Genomic DNA, 19,350 nt, shown 5'->3' on the forward strand with positions numbered 1-19,350 from the left:
TTGGCTCTGCTCCTTTTTCCTGAGTTGGGGGTTTTGGAGGGTGCTGCTCTTGGGCACTCAGTATGGATTTGATGCTGTGGGAGGGGACAGGAGAGCTGGTGGGCCAAGCTAGGAGGGCAGTGACTGTGGAGTGAGAGCCACGGCCAGCCGGCAGAAGTCACCCACAAGAGGGTGAAGGTCAGAAGTGGGGCCCAAGGAAATTACTGACATTTTACAGGGCATAGGCATAGGGTTTTTTCTTTTCCTCTTAGTCTCCCCAGGATGCTGAAACAGCATACCACAGACTGGGTGGCTTCAGCAGCAGAAATGCGTTCCTCCCAGTGCTGGAGGCTGGAAGTCCAAGATCAAGGCTCCAGCAGATTCGAGCTCAGCTGTGAACCCCTTCCTCATAGGCAGCGCAAGGTCAGGGACTCTCTCTGGGGTCTTTTTTGTAAGAATACTAATTCTGTTCATGAGCCACACCACCTCCCAAGGCCCCACCTCCATGCTATCACCTTAGGGGTTAGAATTTCCACACAGGAATTTCGGGGGGGTGGGGCATGGACATTCAGAACACAGCACTTTTATTATCCTGGGATGCAGGACATACCACACATGTACAGTGATGTGTGATGACAAAATGCATCCCAGCTGTGTTTAGGTAACTGTGTAATTGGCTGGAAATTTCTCAATCTGAAAAAATTTGAGTCATTCAGATTTAAAGTTGAAAACCTCCTAACAGGAAAGAGTTGGGACTCTGACCTCTAAAACCCTTCTAAATATTAATGTCCTCTGAGTTGGGATCTTTCCTGTGAAACTGGAGGTACTTCAACGCTCTGCTGTTACTGGCCTTTCTACAGCAAAAGCTATTTTACCGAAAAGAACTTTGGTATGCAGTACATGTCAGAACTGTCCACTGATTTGAAGTGAAGGAAGGTCAGGCCCATAATGGGTGATGACTTCACAAGCAGACATTTCCTCAGTGTCAGCTATGTTTTCGGTGATGTATTCTGAGGAAAGGGGAGCGGTGACTCTGCAGTATTGAGCCAATGTGCCTTCATCTTCCCTGTCTCTTCACATCTGCTGATGGGAAAACCAAAGTCTGTTGAATCCCCAATGCTATCTGTTTTCCTCCCCTTTTTCTTTTCTGAAAAATCGTGATCCCCAAGTTGAAGCAATCATAGCTGGGAAATTTTGTTACATTTTTCTCACTGTCTGTGGTTTTTTTCCGTTCGCTAATCAATTTGGTTCTCCATATTTTATTCCTAAAATCATTTTATCTGGGCATGTGAAGTGGACACTAGTACTTGAAGTCACTCTATTTAAATCTTGCCTGACTTTCTTAACCAACTGTTCTGATTACTGTCCCTCCTGTGGAGACAATTGACCAGATGCCATTTCTTTGACCTTCCTATTGGATAAGAACATGAACCAAAAGGGAAGGGGAAATAGATGATAATTTAGGGACATGGGAGTTGGTATAAACATCCGTTTCCTTTCCTGTCTCACTCACTTGCCTTTAGGAAGTTAAATTCTTAATCCAAAATGTGTGTCTTCCCTGTGTTTAAAAGAAGAGTCCCCCAACCTGGAGGCTGCTCTTTCACATTCTGGGTCACGTGTTCCTTTCCAAGGCGTCCCCGCTCCCGCTGCCACATGGAGGGGGCGCAGGAGCCGCCTGCGGGGTGCGACGGAAGTGGGTAGTGACAGGCCCGGAAGTGGGTAGTGATGGACCCGGAAGTGGGTAGTCATTAAAAACTTACCTTGCACGGAAGCTACTCAGTGTGTGCCCTTCAAAATTGGATTTTTAAAGGAATCTGCTTCACCCAGTGACAGAGAAGAACAGTGTTCTTTTCCATCCTGTCCAGTATTTTGTTCCTGATGTAGACACCCCCCCTTCCGCCCCCGCCCCACCACTCCTCAGGGGCGTCCTGAGCTTGATCGCTGGGTAAGTGTCAGCTCTGGAAGCGTGTGGGTGATTTTACTGCAGAAGCACGTGACTTGGCAGGTGCTCCGCGATGGTCCCGCCCAGCTGCCCTTCCTGAGTCCTGTAAGGCGCGTGTATGGCTCTGTGCGTGCCTTTCCCACCTGTCACCGTGCACCTCTTGCCCAGCCAGGGTGACGTTCACATGGGCACCTGAGGACTGTGTGTGCAGCGAGGTGTGGCTCCACCCAGGAGGGCGTATTTAGGGACCATAGGGACCAGGAAGGGCTCTGGGATCAGTCCCTCCACAGCGGGGCTCCCTGGGTTCCCTGGATACCCGCGACAGGGCTGCCTCCCTGTCCTTGCCTTATTTGTTATCCCGAAATTCTGGGCCTAACCCACGGCAGGATATTTATGTGGAATATCAAATAGCTGTTAAAAAGATGACCACTTTCCCTGTTTCGTCACACAAAGTGCTGATTCCCCCTGTGGAGAACCAAGGGTGGGCGCCTGTAGGGTTAGGATTCCCATGAGAGCTCAGAATTTCCACCAAGTTGGCAATTGTATATTTGGGAGTCAAGGGAAGGCCATGTCAGGGTGTTTGGCTGACTGGCCCTCTCTTGCCAAAGAGAAATTGCCTCAGTGACGTGTCTGAGACCTCAGACCCTGGGAGTGGGGAGTCAGGGGGCATGGGAACCAGGTCCCCCCAACCTGCCTCTTAGTGAAGCTTCTCTCTCTTTCTGTCTCTCCGTCTTTGTCTCTTCATTTCTCTCTCTATTTATCTCTCTCTCTGATTCTGTGTGTGTGTGTGTGTGTGTGTGTGTGTGTGTGTGTGTGTGTGTGTGTCTACTGTACCCATGCTTGGTCATCTATCCTCCAATGGATATAACTTTTAAAAAAATTCCATATATGTGGGAAAATATCACATGTTTATATACTCTACAATCTATTTTTATTAGAAAGTTTATACCTAATAATTTACAAACTATAACCCAATTAGTCTGTTTCCACATCTTAGTTTCTAGCCAAAGATCTCAATATTTTAGTCTATTGACATTAAGTAGTTAAGAAAAAAAGGCAGGAAATGATACTGTAAGCTTAATCTTTAAAACGTCTACAAACTAGGCATAGTGAAAATGGCATTAAATAAGATCTTACTGATAGAAATTTTTAAATAATTGGGCCACACCTTGGATTAAAATATAGCTCCATATTATCTTTTGAAAACAGGCTTGCCAATTTTATGAATAGCATTGAGGTGAAGAGAGATTACCAGCTCAGGGAAGACCATTTTTAAGTAGTTATGAAGTAGCTATTTATTGTCTTAATTATACACCAATATTTTGTATTGAGTTTGCAATTATATGCTTTTCTTATCTATTCAGTTTTAAAACCAAGATTTTAAGCAAAACACAAAAGAAAAAACTTCAAGATGTTGGCTGAGTTTCTTTGGATAGACTGTATATGTTTTAAAGGAATTAATGGTGTTTACTTAAAAGAGATTAAAATTCAGTTACTTATTAATTTAGATTGATCTCACTACTGCTTTTTCAAATTAATGAGGTTAGGCTAATACTGGGTTTTGTAAAACCTTCAGCTCTGCCGAGATTACATTGTATTCTATGGGCAAAGTTGGTTTGTGAAGTTTTAACCTGGCAATTGTATATCTGGGAGTCAATGGAGTGACAATGATTAATGGAGTATTGAAATTAGTGCGGCATCCTGGGGGAAAATGTTATCAGTGATAAGATACAGGCAAGTAACTTGCTTGGGGGTAAGAAAGTAATCTGGGGATTTCAGACCTATGTATGTCATTGGCTACTTACAGACTTACCATGGAGGAGTGTGGTGGCTTTACTAAGACCCAGGCTGACCTGACAGAATAAATGAATGTTCTCGGCTTGAACAGCATGAATTCCAGAGATATTTATTAAGGAAAAAACACAAAACCTTGAGTATAAGATAAAGGGGGGAGTTTCTTGAAACAGTCATCTTTTTAAAATACTCAAGAAATTCCAATTTTCTTGTGTCTGTCTTAGCCACAAAAACAGGAATGAGATACTTCCTAGGTCATGACTTGTGGGAACACTAGCAGTGTGTCCTTTTCATTCTCTTTTAAAACATTGTGTGGCTTCAGAGGACATGCAGCTGGCTTGTTGGACATAGAAATCGTGAGAATAAACACAAAATATTTATGTGTTTAAAAAGCAGTAAAGTCAGACCAGTTTCTTTCAGAACCATTTGTGCAGCATTTAACTGAATACTTGAGCACGTTTGATTTTTAAAATCATGCTGCCACGTGAGCCAGGCAGGTGGACTCATCCCTGACTTACAGATGATGGTAAAGCTAGCTGATTTTCAGAGCGTCCCAGGGGTTGGCGCTGGAGCCAGCACCAGAATGTTCTGGCTCCGGGCTTAGGTTCTTTGCCCATCCATGCAGTGACTGAAAAGAGAGCATGGAAAACAGGGCGCCCAGAGCTACACGTGCTCACTTGGAGTGCAGGTGCTTGTTTTTGCAGTCGTTTGAAAATAGGGTTCCTAAATCTGTACCCTCTTATAGATTTACATCATTTTCTTGGGATCTTTCCTGATTCACTCATGAAAATATTTTTATTTATTTATTTTTTGAGATGGAGTCTTGCATTGTCACCCAGGCTGGAGTGCAATGGCATGATCTCAGCTCACTGCAACCTCTGCCTCCTGGGTTCAAGCGATTCTCCTGTCTCAACCTCCTGAGTAGCTGAGATTACAGGCATGTGCCACCACGCTGGGCTAGTTTTTGTATTTTTAGTAGAGACGAGCTTTCATCATGTTGGCCAGGCTGGTCTTGAACTCCTGACCTCAGGTGATCCACCCGCCTTGGCCTCCCAAAGTGCTGGGATTACAGACGTGAGCCACCGCACCCAGCCCAGTCATGACAATATTAATTGAGTACTTACCCTGTGCCATCTGTTCGAGGTGCTGTGGGAGGGAACTAGAGGGAATGCCAGTCACTGCCTCATGGGTTCCAGCATCTCCTGCAGGTGTGTGTGGCTGTGCACGCCCTGGCAGGGGAACCACAGGGGCTACAGGACCACTCAGAGAATGGGGACCTGTGATGTCCCCTGGCAGGGCACCTGTAAAACCCATTTTTTATAAACAATTATATCTAACAGATTTTTAAGAAAAAAAATTAAAGTTTTTTTTTAATTGCCAATGAGCAATTATCTCAAGGTGTAAACCTGAAGACTGTCTTGCATGCTTTTGTATTATTAACTATAATTCCTTTTCTTTTTTTTGAGACGGAGTCTTGCTCTGTCGCCCAGGCTGGAGTGCAGTGGCGAGATCTCCGCTCACTGCAAGCTCCGCCTCCTGGGTTCACGACGTTCTCCTGCCTCAGCCTCCCAAGCAGCTGGGGCTACAGGAGCCCGCCACCACACCCAGCTAATTTTTTGTATTTTTAGTAGAGATGGGGTTTCACCGTGTTAGCCAGGATGGTCTCGATCTCCTGACCTCGTGATCCACCCGCCTCGGCCTCCCAAAGTGCTGGGATTACAGGCTCAAGCCACCGCGCCCAGGCTCTTAACTATAATTCTTAACTTCAGAGTATTTCATCTACATTTTTCAAGTTTATTTTTATCACAGACCAAAAAAAAAAAAAAATTCATCACCTACCTTGTGGTGTTTCCTGCCTTTTCTGTGTCCTCGTTTTGTTCCACATTGCTGCCCCACACCCACATACGTTATTAAGTTCTAGTTAATAACATCCTCAGCTAAGTACTTAAGCACTAATTGGCATTTTTCAACATTTCTGTTAATGTAGAACACGTCTTTCGAACCCTCAGGGTCCTTGCTTTGGAGCTAATGAAAATAAAGCAAAGTGTCTTTGTAAGAAAAAATTAGGTCAGGAGCGTTGGCTCATGCCTGTAATACCAGCACTTTGGGAGGCCGAGGCTGGCGGATCACCTGAGGTCAGGAGTTGGAGACCAGCCTGGCCAAGATGGTGAAATTCTATATCTACTAAAAATACAAAAATTAGCCAGGCATGATGGTGCGCATCTGTAATCCCAGCTACTTGGGAAGCCAAGGCACAAGAATCGCTTGAATCTGGGAGGCGGAGGTTACAGTGAACCAAGATCATGCCGCTGCACTCCAGCCTGGGTGACAGAGCAAGACTCCATCTCAAAAACATATATATATTTATTTATTTATTTTTCTTATAGAAACTCAGAAGACAGCTAACCTCTTATTGACGTTTTGTTATCAATTATTATGTTCCTGCAATCGTTCTTCTTCTCCCAAATCTTTCACTGAGTCATGACCTAGAATTGTGATACATTTCATGGAACTTCAAAAAAAAGACAGTTGTGCGGGTGAGCAGAGGCATGATTTCACGTGCAGACTCTCAGCAATCCTAAGTGTGATCATTCCTGTAATGGCCGGAGCTCAAGTTGGAAGCATTCATTTATGCCGTGTCCATTTCTAGCTCTTTGAGGATAGTATTTTGTGTATATATATGTATATCTATGTTTTAATGGAGTAAGTAAAACCAAAACCAAAAGCCAGCCAAAGTGTTGGCCTTGGTGACTGGGCAGTTTAGCCCCTGCCCTGGATTAGGGCTCTCTTGAGGGACATTCCTCAGTTGGCTTCCCAACTCTTGGCAGGTCAGTACCAAGCCTCTAAAGTCTACATGGAGGCTGCCTCTTGGTTGGTGTGTCCTGACATCCTTGGGATGTCATCCTTGGGATGGCAGGAACCCCAGAGAGCTCTGTGCAACTTATTTGAAGGATGATTTTGCTACCACTGGGCTTTTTCCAGCTTTGTCGTATTAGATAAAGGCCTCCTGCTGTGCCAACACCTAGCTTCAGTGGCTGCTTTTGGCCCCTGATTGCTGCAGTGTGCAACATGCGCAACCATCCATACCATCCATAACTGCAGCAAGTGAGGTTCCAAGCCTGTAGCATAACACTTGTTTTCTGTACTGTTTTTCTCATTTTAAAGATATTTTTAAAAATATGTATTTGAGAAACAGAATGTTAGGTAATAGGTTTAGGGAGAGGCGTCTGTGATTTCGGTTTTAATGACTGTTCATGTTGATAGGTTAAGCAAAGGAGAGAATGTTACTATCTTTTTTGGGAGCCAAAAAACTGGATAGATTTTATTTTTCTTTTAGATTTGGCAAAACTCAGGAGAATGGACTGAATTACCTTAATGCCTAAGTTTTCTATAAACTTGTAGTGGAAGAAGACCAAAGAAGAAACTTTAAATAAGTTTTACTGGCAGTGGGATGTTTAGTAGTGGTTTCTTAGAGAGTCCCCTGTGATCACATTTGTATCTACTTTATGCATGTTTTGTAGAATTTAATTTTTTCAGTATTTTCTATTTCCATACAGTTACTTTAAAAATTGAATTTGCTATTTTTTTCTGTATTGTCATTAGATTCAAATACTCTCCCAATTTATAAAATGGATGTGAAAATGCTATCCAGAAAATATCCATCATTCTCATTATTTATAGGCTGACTGCATTTACCTGTAATGCAGTAGCCTCAATATTCAGGTTACTAGTTTTTATTTTTAATTTTAATTAAATTTTGAATCCTAATAAAAAATATTTACCATAGAGTTTTTAGGCCATATCAAAGTGATTTCTCTCACTCTGCCCACAGCATGTGTTCACTGGCCCTGAATATTTAATATTTTTATAGTAATGTATTACTACAATGAAAATTTAAGGAAAAGGCTTAATACTTTAAGGTCCACCAGGGAGTTTTAGGTCATTTGGGGGGAAATGTATGGTCCCAGAGCTCCCTCTAGTGGCCAGCAGCTGCAGCCCACGGAGGCTCCTCACCCAAGACTTGATTCAGGCCACTGGCTCTTCCCCTGGTCGTGTCACCGGCTGGATCCACTGTCTGCCAGAGTTTGGGTTTTCTCCAGATCATTCGGTGTCTGAGTACTTCTTCAACAAGGGGATGCTTGGCCGAGATCCCATGGGTGTGTCTGAGGTGCCAGGGCCCACCGGGGAGGGTGTGAATGTACCTGTTTCAGATTGAGGCAGCGCTCTCCAATGTGCTGAGGGGTGCCAGGGCCCTGGGGTGCTGCTGTGTGGGTCGCAGGTGCCTGGAGGTGGCTGAAGGGTGGGTGTCTATGGACGCCCTGGCCTTTCACATGGGCCTTTGAATGTGTTGTTGATGGAGTCCAGAGCCAGGAAAATACAAGGGTTTCCAGAGAACGCACTGTGTGCTGGTGTGGTTTGATGGGAAAACAGAATTAAGCTATTGATGAAAGATGCACTGCCTGAGCGCAGGTACACATGGAATCCGACTGGGCAGGTTCACAAGCCTTTGGAAAAAGATCATCATATTTTTCTCCCTCTCCAACGTGGAAATCTGACTGCTTTGGGGGACTGACTTAACATGGTTCTGCTTAACAATATTTGAAATGGAGTACTGCCTTGGAGTAAGAGTTAATGAGAGCGTTTAGGACTGTTTTTTTCTGAAGAAGATAAGAAACAAACTATTGAAGATAATAGTTGCCTCTGGAGGCCTTTGCTGCTGCTCACAGCTTAGCTGTGGGCTTCCATGAGTGAGTCTCGACTTTCATCACAGACAAATGTCTGGAACTTTGCTAAAAAGTAAGGACCTTTGGAAATTTTTAAGATTTTTTTTGGCTGCCAGTAATTCATCAGCTCTCAGTTCTCCTAGAAGGTTTTTACTGGTTCGGGGACGTCAGATGGTTTGTTTGCTTTTGGATGGCTTTCGGGGAAGTTTTAAATTGTTTATAAGAAGACCACACTGAGGGCTCCCTTGAGCTATTCTTGTGTTGAGTGATAGCTCTTTAGAAAGCATTTTGTGAAGGACTCTTAAATTTTTTTTTCTTTCAAGCTGATGTGCAAAGTGGATTTTCATGGATCAGAAAATATCTATAGTTTTATTTCTTTGTGAATATGGATCTATCAGAAATATTCACCATGCATCTCCTTGGTAACCATCGCCTTCTAGCTTTGGATGACATGTGGCTTGAGTGTTCAGCTCTGTCAGTCAACTTCATAGTGAATGTTAAAATTCATATTAGAATACTTGAGCCTAGAATTGTGCCAGAATTCATCATGGGCTTAGATAATGTTTCAACATCAGGATTTGTCCAACAGAAATCTCTCCTTGAGCATGGACTCCTGGAGACAGTTCTGCGTTCAGTGCTGTAGCTGCAGGCAGGCATTTGCTGAACACAAGGTGGACCTTCTCCATCACATGGACCTTGTCGTGAGGGCTTCGGATTTTCCACTCAGGAATCCTGGGGCCAGAAGTCCAGTATAAAAGTTACAGTCCAGGCTTGGCCATATGGAAGAAGGCATTTTCACTTCTAGTTTGTCCCAGTCCTCAGACCCTAGCCACTGTTCTTTTGGCCAGGAGGCTCCAGGACTGAGTTCTCTCCCATTCTTCACACAAACTTGCTCATCTCCATCATCGGCAGCCTTGGGACTACTCAGAACAACGCTAGTGATGGTCAGGAGGACAGTGGAGGCCCATGAAATGAGGAACTTGCCCAAATAACCCCACATGCTTTCGAAGAGGACGAGTCCAGAAGTCTTCTAGAAATAGGACAGCTCTCATGGTATCTGAAGGTCATGGATTTTGAAAGATCAAAATTCAAAAGATCAAAATTTTGAATTTTGATCTTTTCCTGGGCTAACGTCGTGCGATAGCAACTCTCGCAATGCCAGTCAGGGGCCGCGAGCCGTTCTGGTTTTCGCTTTGGATACAGAATTCAATAAATAACAAAAGATATTAAACACTTTATTATAAAACAGGCTTTGTATTAGACAGTTTTGCCCAGCGTAGGCCAGTGTAAGTTTTCTGAGCACGTTTAAGGATGGCTAGGCTAAGCTACAATGTTAGGTAGGTCGGGTGTATTAAATGTGTTTTTGACTTAAAAATATTTTCTATTGGGCTGGGTGCAGTAGCTCATGCCTGTAATTCCAGCACTTTAGGAGTACAAGGCGGGCAGATCACATGAGGTTAGGAGTTCAAGACCAGCCTGGCCAACACGGCAAAACCCCGTCTCTACTAAAAATACAAACATTAGTAGGGCATGGTGGCTCAGTACTGTAACAGAGCTGCTGGGGAGGCTGAGGTTGCAGTGACTCAAGATAGTACCACTGCAATCCAGCCTCAGTGACAGAGTGAGATCCTATATATAGTATATATAATATATATAGTATACATGATATATAGTATAATATATAATATATGTAACATATATTACATATTATATATATATATTTTTTGAGACAGGATCTCAACTTACAGTGGTCTTATTGGGACGTACCGCATCGTAAGCTGAGGTGCATCTGAATGCGCTGCTCAAGCTCTTGCGTATACCCACACAGTTGATGGAGGGCCACCGCACACATTTCCTGATATTCACTATCTCAAGCTAGACGTCTGGGCTGGAGGGAGAAATAAGAGTTTCAGGAGGAAGATACAGATTTGCAGTCACACTTTTTATGTGTGATCAGTTTAATCTTTGCTGCTTTAATGTTAAATATTTAGATGCAAGAAATAACAGTAATGATAATGCTGCTAAGTGCAACAATCCACATTGTTAAATTTCATTCACATACTTCTAATGAACACATAGACATCTTTTTAAGAGTTCAGTTGTATGTCTCCTAGAGCAAAGGAGAGTGCGCACTCACGCCTTCCTCTTAGGGAAAGCAGACCCTCTAGGGGACCTCCTTGCATCCTGTCCCCCCTCGTACTGCGGTGGCAGTATTCCTGCCCTCATGTCAAGCCTCATGGCGTTGGGGGAGCTCCCAACGGGGCCTCGCCACTGAGTTTTCCATGACCCCGCGGCACCGACCGCAGCCTTCCCACCCCTTCCCAGCGGCGGCATCCAGGAAATGGTCCTGCAGATGTCTCTTCTGATGGTGGTTGGGCTCAAGGAGTTGGCCTTGTGGAATTTCTGAAAGAGTTCCGCAGTCACCCGCTGACTGTGACCCATCCTTGACATCATTTCCTTTTCACTGGATACTTGGTGAGCTCTGGCTTCGAATGTGAGGGCTTTGATTCACTGAATGATTTGCAGTCTTGCTCGTAAATGGAAATCTCGAGGCGCTCGATGACAGAAAGCAGCAGCAGAGCCAGCGTGGTCCCGAATGCAGCTTGCCCTGCGCCTCTCAGCCACTGCTGCGGACTCCGGCCAGTCTGTAATGGTGCCCGGAATGCTTAGACTGCGAAGGTGCCGGGGGCCATGTCCTGCCCGGTAACTTTTGACTACCTCTTAAAGTTTTTAAGACTCATATGTGGAATCCCGCCTCATGCTGAGCATCATGTAATGCAATTGGCTAGTTCAGCATCCCATGACATTGTATTGAATTCAAACACCATGAATGAATAAAACAATTTCATTGCCTGTGAAGAAGTTACAGGGTCGAGGTGGAGAAGGAATTGCAGTCTCCCTGGTGAGCATTGCTTGTTTCCCGTGATTGCACCCAGCACATGGAGGCTGCCATACCCAGTACACTCAGTGCTTAGTACCAGACCCAGTGTCCGCACTCAGTCCGTGCATAGAGAAAGCCCCAGAGTGCTGGCAGCATCTCTGTGTGTGCTTCAGTCCATTGTGAAGATCCATGATCCTAATATTTCAGACTGGAAAAATCCATTAAAATTTTGATTTAAAGATACAGATTCCATGTCGGCCTCTGAAACAGACGTCATAGGACCTTTGACAGTAAGAATTTTGATGACTGCTTATTCTAGGTATATTTTGTGTTAACCTCAGTTTTTGTTGTTGGTAATTATATTTTCCTCCCACATTTAGAAACTTCATGCTATTTCAACTTCAGCTGTCCTGGGTATTTGATTTGTATTTGAATTTCTGACTTAGCTGTGACGGAAGCTTATATGAGTATTTGATTTCCTGAATCATGAACTTGTTTCTACAAGCCTTGGAAGAGGAAGGGAAAGAATTGGGTATCATAAAATGACTTTCTCTCCACGCATTTTAAGGATTTATAAAAAGTATATGTTTGCTTTAGGTAATGCATTAAGCAAGAATTTTAAGTTGCTCCATACATGAAACCCTATTTCATGCCTCATTTAGAATGCCTAATTTTGGTGCCAAGATTATTCTCCATGTTATATTCTTTCATCTTTATAGACAATGGCACTTTGTTCTCCCTCGACAAGTTCTGAATTTCATCATTTGAGGACTCAGCAGTAATCATCTCCAGTTTTGGTGTAGAATTTCCCTCTTTCGATCAGCGCCCTACGTTGCACTGATGTTCAGCAGTGAGAGCACAAGGTTGAGCTGCATGAAAACTTTCTGTAGAGTATTTTTCAAGTTTCTTGTTTGTTTCTTCCACTTTGAATAGTCAGTGCTGTGACAGACCGTGGTTGTGGTTTTCATTTTGGCCTGACATGAAGTCTGTGGCCACCATGGAGTTTTGGACTTTGCCCTGAGCACGTCATGGGAAACAGACTATCGAGGGCCCTGTTGCTCCCTGACTCTAACTGCTCACATTCTGCCTAGAGCTCCAGTGGAAGGGGGGGTCACGGTGGCCGTGGTGGTAGCATTGCTAGTTGCAGCTGCAAAGTCTGGCTTGGACACTGCTAGCTCCAATAACCTTTGCACAACATGTCCAGCTCTTTGCTCTTCTTATAATCCTGGTGGAAATGTGCTAAAAGCTCGGAGGAATCACTTGGCTCCATACTGCATGCTGGTCGCCAGCTAACTGTATAGCTGTTTAAGTGCTTATCCTGTCTGTTTGCCCTGCTCTGGTTCCCATAATAACCTTGGACAGGGTCCAGAGTGTTAGATTATTTGTGTGCACTTTTATCTGGATGAAAGATTAAGAACATTAAAAAAATATGTGGGGAATGGCAAGAACCATGTCCGTGGAGGAGTCACTTCCTTCTTAGCGCCTTCATTTCAAAGCTCTGGGGATACACAGATTGCTTAAGCTTTCTGGTGACATTTGGGAAAGAATGTGTTCTTGCGGTAAAAGCAAGGCCTGGGAATTTGGGTTTCTGTGTTCTGTTCCCAGCAGCATGAGGGGTCACCCAGTGACATATGACAAGTCAGTTAAGCATCGGAATCTTAATTTCCCTATCTGTGAAATGGACATAAAAGGGTGGGTACCTTGGGCTAACATTAAGTTTGTGAATTGTTTGATGTTCTGCTGGGAACCAGCTTGCTCTAGTGACCCAGAAAAAATAGGGACTGTGGTGCAGGCTGACCTCATTTCTATTTCTGGCTGTAGTGCTGACTCAGTGAGAAACTTGTGGAAATCAGTTCATCTGGCGCTGGTCCTCAGTGCATTCCGTGGTTAAATTGAGAATTATAAAATCTTATCGTCGCTGGTCTCATGGCGATACTGCCAATATTCATTACGTTCTAAAAATACTCCACCAAATGTATTAGAAAGCTTCTACATGGACACGCCCTTCTCACGTCCTTCCTGCCTGACACTGGGTGATTCGGGGCCACACAACTCCGGATTTATTTATTTATTTTAGCCACTGTTTGGAGTTCAGTCCTATTCTGGTTTGAGCAGGCTTTTCCTACATCCAAAAACCGGGTGCCCCAGCTTGGTGACCTTGTACGCCATAACTCCTTACAGCAGGACTTTCTGCCGTTGTGTCCCGGGGCCATCACTGCAGGGTGTATTTAAGGAGCTCTTCATTTGAACAAGTCCTGGTCTGGGAATGTTTTTCTTTGCTCACTGTAACAGGCCCCAGGGAGAAGGAGCCAGCCTTCCCTGTCAAACCCTGGGCTCAGGGCCCTCGTGGGGCCATGTCTGCTCTTCTGGCCGATTCCCCGGATGCTGCTGGCCTGAGGGGCAGTGCCACACTATGAGTCCTGAGGTTCTTTAATCCGCTTACTCTTTGATTCAGTTCTCCAGGGTTTGAAACAATCTCTCCCATATTTATCCACATACTGTGGCTAGACTCCTGACGTATCCTTTCAATGAAGCCCACAGCTCTGTGGCGGCGTGGCGGGTGAGTCCCAGGTTCATAACCTCCTCCCTGCGTTTGTAAAAATGGAGCAGGCAGTTAATTCACCAGTAAGTGCCAGGACTGGCTGAGTGGTTTGGAAAGAAGGATGACTTTGGATGTTTATGTTATGTGACATAGAGCTTGTCAGTTGATTTTTACTTTCAACGAATGCAACTTTGAGAAAGGCACTGAACACTAAGTAATCCTGCCTGTGATCTCCAAAGTGCCTGCCTTCTGTTTTTAAATCAGCTAACAGTCGTCACCGAATCTACCCAATTCGTATGGTAAGACTGCATCAAAGTCCACTCACTGTAAATAGGTTTTCTCGATTTCTTATCATGGTTATGGGTTTGTTGTTGTTGTTGTTGTTTTGAGACAGAGTCTGACTCTGTCTCCCTGGTTGGAGTACAGTGGCACGATCTTGGCTCACTGCAACCTCTGCCTCCCAGGTTCAAGTGATTCTCCAGCCTCAGTCTCCTGAGTAACTGAGATTACAGGCGTGTGCCACTACACCAACTAATTTTTGCATTTTTTAGTAGAGACAGGGTTTTTCCATGTTGACCAGGCTGGTCTTGAACTCCTGACATCTGGTGATCTGCCTGCCTCGATCTCCCAAAGTGCTGGGCCGCTTCCAAAGTGGCATGAGCCACCGCACCCAGCCCAAAAAACACTCTTGAAAGACATTCTCATTAAATCCCACCATCACCCATGACGGCCCAGGGGAGGCTCAACATCTGGCGTGAGGTTCACCCTGTGGACTCCGCCCACCCTCACCTCCTAATGCTCTCTGAAGAGGAAGACGTCTTGGAGGATCCGTCACAAAATCTCAGCACTGAGACTGTTGCTAACAGGAGGGTTCCAATGATCAAGTGAAATTATAACCAGTTCAGTGAAAAATGCCTCACTATTTATTATTTTATTTACCCAAGAAATCATTTGGCATTTAGTATATAGAAAGGATTGTGCCAGGAATGAGATAGAAAGATTTTCTGTCCTCAAGAGTTTGAAACGCAGTAGAGCGAAGCCGCCTGAAGTAGTCGTTGCTGTCTGTTTCCAGACACTCACTGTGGACTTGCGCAAGGCTGGATGATACTTAGATTTATTATGGGAAGTGGCTCATAGGATTATGGAGGCTGAGGAGTTCCATGATCTGCCACCTGCAAACTTGGGAACTTGGGGACTCCTAAAGTGTAACTTGGTCCAAGGCCAGCGGCTGGAGAGCCCAAGGGGCTAGTGGTACAAGTCCCTGAATCCGAAGGCCAGAGAACCCAGAGTTCTGATGTCCAAGGGCCGGAGAAGATGGCTGTCCCAGCTCCAGAAGAGAGAGAATTGGCCTCTCTTCTGCCTTTTTGTTCTATCCGGGACTCTGCTGACAATGGCACCTGCTCACCTTGGGTGAGGGCACATCTTCCTTACTGTCCATGGATTCAAATGCCAATCTCTTCCAGAAACACACCCTCAAAAACACACCCAGAAGTTATGCTTTACCAGCTATCTGGGTGTCCTGTGACCCAGTCAACTTGTCACTGAAAATTAGCCATCACAGACCAGGCGTGATAGCCCATGCCTGTAATCCCAGCACTTTTGGAGGCTGAGGAGGGTGGATCACCTGACATCAGAAGTTTGAGACCAGCCTGACCAACACGGTGAAACCCCACCTCTACTAAAAATACAAAAATTAGCCGGCGTAGTGACACGCACCTGTAATCCCAGCTACCCAGGAGGCTGAGGCAGGAGAATCCCTTGAACTCAGGCAGTGGACGTTGCAGTGAGCAGAGATCATGCCACTGCATTCCAGCCTGGGCAACGAGTAAGACTGCATCTCAAAAAAAAAAAAAAAAGCCATCACAGTTGGTCAGCGATTCCTTCCTCTGTTTCTTTACTGCTGCCTTTTGCCTGACTTATGTTCCTCTTCTATAGGGCGAGAGAGGCCTCCCAGGGTTACAAGGTGTCATTGGGTTTCCTGGAATGCAAGGACCTGAGGGGCCGCAGGGACCACCAGGACAAAAGGTAAGCAGGGCTGTGGGATTGGGGGTGGGTGGATGTAAGATTGCCCAGGTGGATGTATTCTTGGGATAACGGTGATCAATGACAACGGCATTTCTGTTCTGTTCCAGGGTGATACTGGAGAACCAGGACTACCTGGAACAAAAGGGACAAGAGTGAGTATAGTTGGCACTCACAGTCGATGATTCCACACGTGGGACAGGCCGGCTCCCAGAGTCGGGCACCTTTCCCCTCCTTTCTCCGAGCCCTTGTCCTCCGTCTCCTCTGCCAGCTCACACAGCGCGGGCAGGCAGGTGCGGGGCAGGCAGTGAGCAGCAGCCCACGACTCCCTGAGCCCCAGGCCTTCCCACGGGGCCTGTGCACAGGCTGAGCTCCTTAGTCCTTGGTTCTGCAAACTTGTTTTCCCCCATTTGTTCTTCTTCAGGAATCTCTTCTGGGCATATTTTAATTTGGGGGAAGGTACGACTGATGATGCGTCCACAGTCATTAGAGATGACTTCATTTAATGGAAAAGTCGTGGTATTTTCAGAGCCAGCCTTGCTCTTCCTCCTCTCTGCCTCTTGGTAAAGGTGAAATGGGAGCAGAGTTATTTTGTGCATGGGCAGCCTGATGTTTGAAGGGATCAGCAGTCAGCTTTTTAAAAACTTACTTTTTAATTTTTTTTATTTCAATAGTTTTTTTTTTTTTGGTACAGGTGGTTTTTGGTTGCATGGATAAGTTCTTCTGTGGTGGTTTCTGAGGTTTTAGTGCACCTGTCATCCAAGCAGTGTACACTCTACCTGTTACGTAGTTTTTTATCCCTCACCCCTTTCCAGCCTTCCCCTCACCTGAGTCCCGAAGTCCATTGTATTACTCTTACGCCTTTACATCCCTGTAGCTTAGCTGCCACTTGTAAGTGAGAACATACGGTGTTTGGTTTCCCATTCCTGGGTTACTTCACTTAGAATAATGGCCTCTAGCTCCATTCAAGTTGCTGCAAAAGACATCGTTTTGTTCCTTGTTGTGGCTGAGTAGTGTTCCATGGTACGTGGATTCTACCTTTTCACTATCCACTCATTGGGTGGTAGGTACTTACGCTGGTTCCACATCTTAGCAGTTGCGAATGGCAGTAGTGTGCTTTGGGTGTAGCGTTGCTCTGTAAGCCTGGGCGATCTGCCCTGGCCTGTGCCCTCCACTGCCTCTTGTGCAGAGTGCACTGTCTGCTTTGTGTGTGTGTGTTCCAGACACCAAAAATGAGGGCACAACTCCATTAACCAGGTGGATGCAGTAGGAGGAAGTGAGGCTTCCGGCTTTTCACTGACATGCTTTTACTTCCACCCTCACAGGGACCCCCGGGAGCGTCTGGCTACCCTGGAAACCCAGGACTTCCCGTATGTATAGAAAATGCACTCTACTTCTTTTAGGAAATATTTTTCCGTCAGGTGATTTTCTGTTTGGGTTACATTTTCACTTTCTTAATTGCAGGGTATTCCTGGCCAAGACGGCCCACCAGGCCCCCCAGGTATTCCAGGATGCAATGGCACAAAGGTAAATCCAGAACCGAGACCCTCCTTTTCGTGTGCGTTTATGTAATTTTGCACATTAAGGAGTCAGGTAGTGTGACTCTGTTAATAGAGTTTTATTTGCCACAATCGGAAAGTTACTTGTCTTAAAATTTGCTTTATTTGGTAAGGAAATACAATTTTCCCATATTTAGTGTATCAGAAAGATGTAATTGTTCCTTTCTTTTTTGTAGACTTTTATCCTAAAATTTCATTTAAGCATGAAAGTTATTACCGGTAATCATTTACCACATCGCGTAAGAAAATGCCATTCTGGGCCTTTGTCCCTATTAATGATACTATCAAGTCTATTTCTTCTTTCATAAAGTGGTACCCAGCAGCAGAGCTTGTGACAAACTGTTTTTAGGAAATGATTTTAACCAACAAGTGAAGGGTGGGGCAGAGTAACTCATGCGGTGTCAGGGCTGATGTGTCTGCACACAGTGTGTATGAATGACGCTCTGCTGTCTCCCCAGGGGGAGAGAGGGCCGCTCGGGCCTCCTGGCTTGCCTGGTTTCGCTGGAAATCCCGTGAGTAGAGGTTATTTAGGGCAGAACCTCTTTCTTTTAGTTATAACTTCTCTCTTCTCATTCCATTTCCTTTTCTTTCTTTCTTTGCTTATGTTTTAATAACTTATATTTTACATATAATATTATATAATAACAATTTTAATGCTAATGGCATTTTGAGAAAAACAAAACTAACACCAGAACTTTCTTTTTTAGGGACCACCAGGGTTACCAGGAATGAAGGTACATTTTATTTTGTTTTGCTTTATTGGATTCATTACAGGGAATCTGTTTAAAACAAGTGCCGTTTTCTTTAAACCACTTTGGCTGATCGATTGCTTCTGAACACATTTCCCTAAACTCCGTTACATTAAAAGACTGTATAAGTAATACACAAACTCAGATTTTAGACTCTAATGTTCAGACTGGAGTGTCTTAATGGGGAGTAAGCAGTGGAAGGAGGCCTGGCGTGGTGGCGAAGGCTCACTTCGCCCAAACCGGGGTGGGCAGATCGGAGAATGGAGCTTCCTGGGTGCCTCTCAGACTTGCCAGGAGGGAACCTGGGACAGCTTTTCCCAGGCGGGGTGCTGCTGTCTTGGGGCTCAGCTGCTGGCATCAGCCCGACCTCCGAAGGTGCAGTCCCGTAATGTGTGGCCTGTGCTTGGGCACAGGGTGGGGACCTCGGGTATCTGGGTGTTGGGAGCAGTCCTGTCCAAGGGAGGCTTGTAGGTCTCAGCAGCTGCAGGAAGATAACCACTTACCTGGATGAGGCTCAGAGTCCCTGTGCGCCTGTGAATCAGAACACGTAGGAAATAGATCCTCATAATAGCCCTGTGTGTCAGCGTGCTCCAGAGACACAGAACCAGTGGCCTATGTGTGTGTAGCCAGAGAGAGGGGAAACGGCCTCTAAAGCACTGGTACTCATGACTGTGGGGGCCGGCAAGCTCAACACCTGCAGGGTGAGTGGGCAGGCTGGACCCCAGGGAAGGGGTGGAGTTGTAGTCTTGAGTCCGAAGGCGGTGTGTGGGCAGAATTCCTTCTTCCTCCAGGAAGGTCAGTCTTTTATCCTGTAAGGCCTTCAACTGATGGGATGAGGCCCACCAGCATTATGGAGGGCCATTTGCCTTATTCGGAGTCTACTGATTTAAGTGTCACTCTCATTTTAAAAATCCCTTCACAGAAACATCTGGACTGGTGTTTAACCCAATAATGTGGCCTGACCAAGTTGACAGATAAAATTTACCATTACACCCTGCTCTTATAAAAGTATTCGTCCTGGGCCTTTTCTCAAAAGAGAATTCTTGTTTTGTGAGAAGAGCCCGTGGTCACACAGTAGTCTTTTAACTAGGGACAGGGGCCCTTGTCTAGAGTTGGGGTGGTCCTGTGCACGGTGTTGCGGACCCCTTTGTTTAGCCG

The 19,350-nt window shown here is 45.2% G+C and overlaps 1 protein-coding gene across 2 annotated transcripts in view; it reads left to right on the forward strand.

Moving 5' to 3' along the window:
* Window positions 1–19,350, forward strand: part of COL4A1 (collagen type IV alpha 1 chain) — a 152,480-nt gene that overhangs the window by 73,378 nt on the left and 59,752 nt on the right. For both annotated transcript variants that reach the window (XM_023217643.1, XM_023217644.1), the window contains exons 3-8: window positions 15,798–15,887; window positions 15,995–16,039; window positions 17,210–17,254; window positions 17,349–17,411; window positions 17,902–17,955; window positions 18,151–18,177. In XM_023217643.1, coding sequence (XP_023073411.1) covers window positions 15,798–15,887; window positions 15,995–16,039; window positions 17,210–17,254; window positions 17,349–17,411; window positions 17,902–17,955; window positions 18,151–18,177 — 324 coding nt within the window. The remainder of the gene's footprint in view (window positions 1–15,797; window positions 15,888–15,994; window positions 16,040–17,209; window positions 17,255–17,348; window positions 17,412–17,901; window positions 17,956–18,150; window positions 18,178–19,350) is intronic.

Source organism: Piliocolobus tephrosceles, chromosome X (genome assembly GCF_002776525.5).
Source record: "Piliocolobus tephrosceles isolate RC106 chromosome X, ASM277652v3, whole genome shotgun sequence".
NCBI classification, from domain to species: Eukaryota; Metazoa; Chordata; class Mammalia; order Primates; family Cercopithecidae; genus Piliocolobus; species Piliocolobus tephrosceles.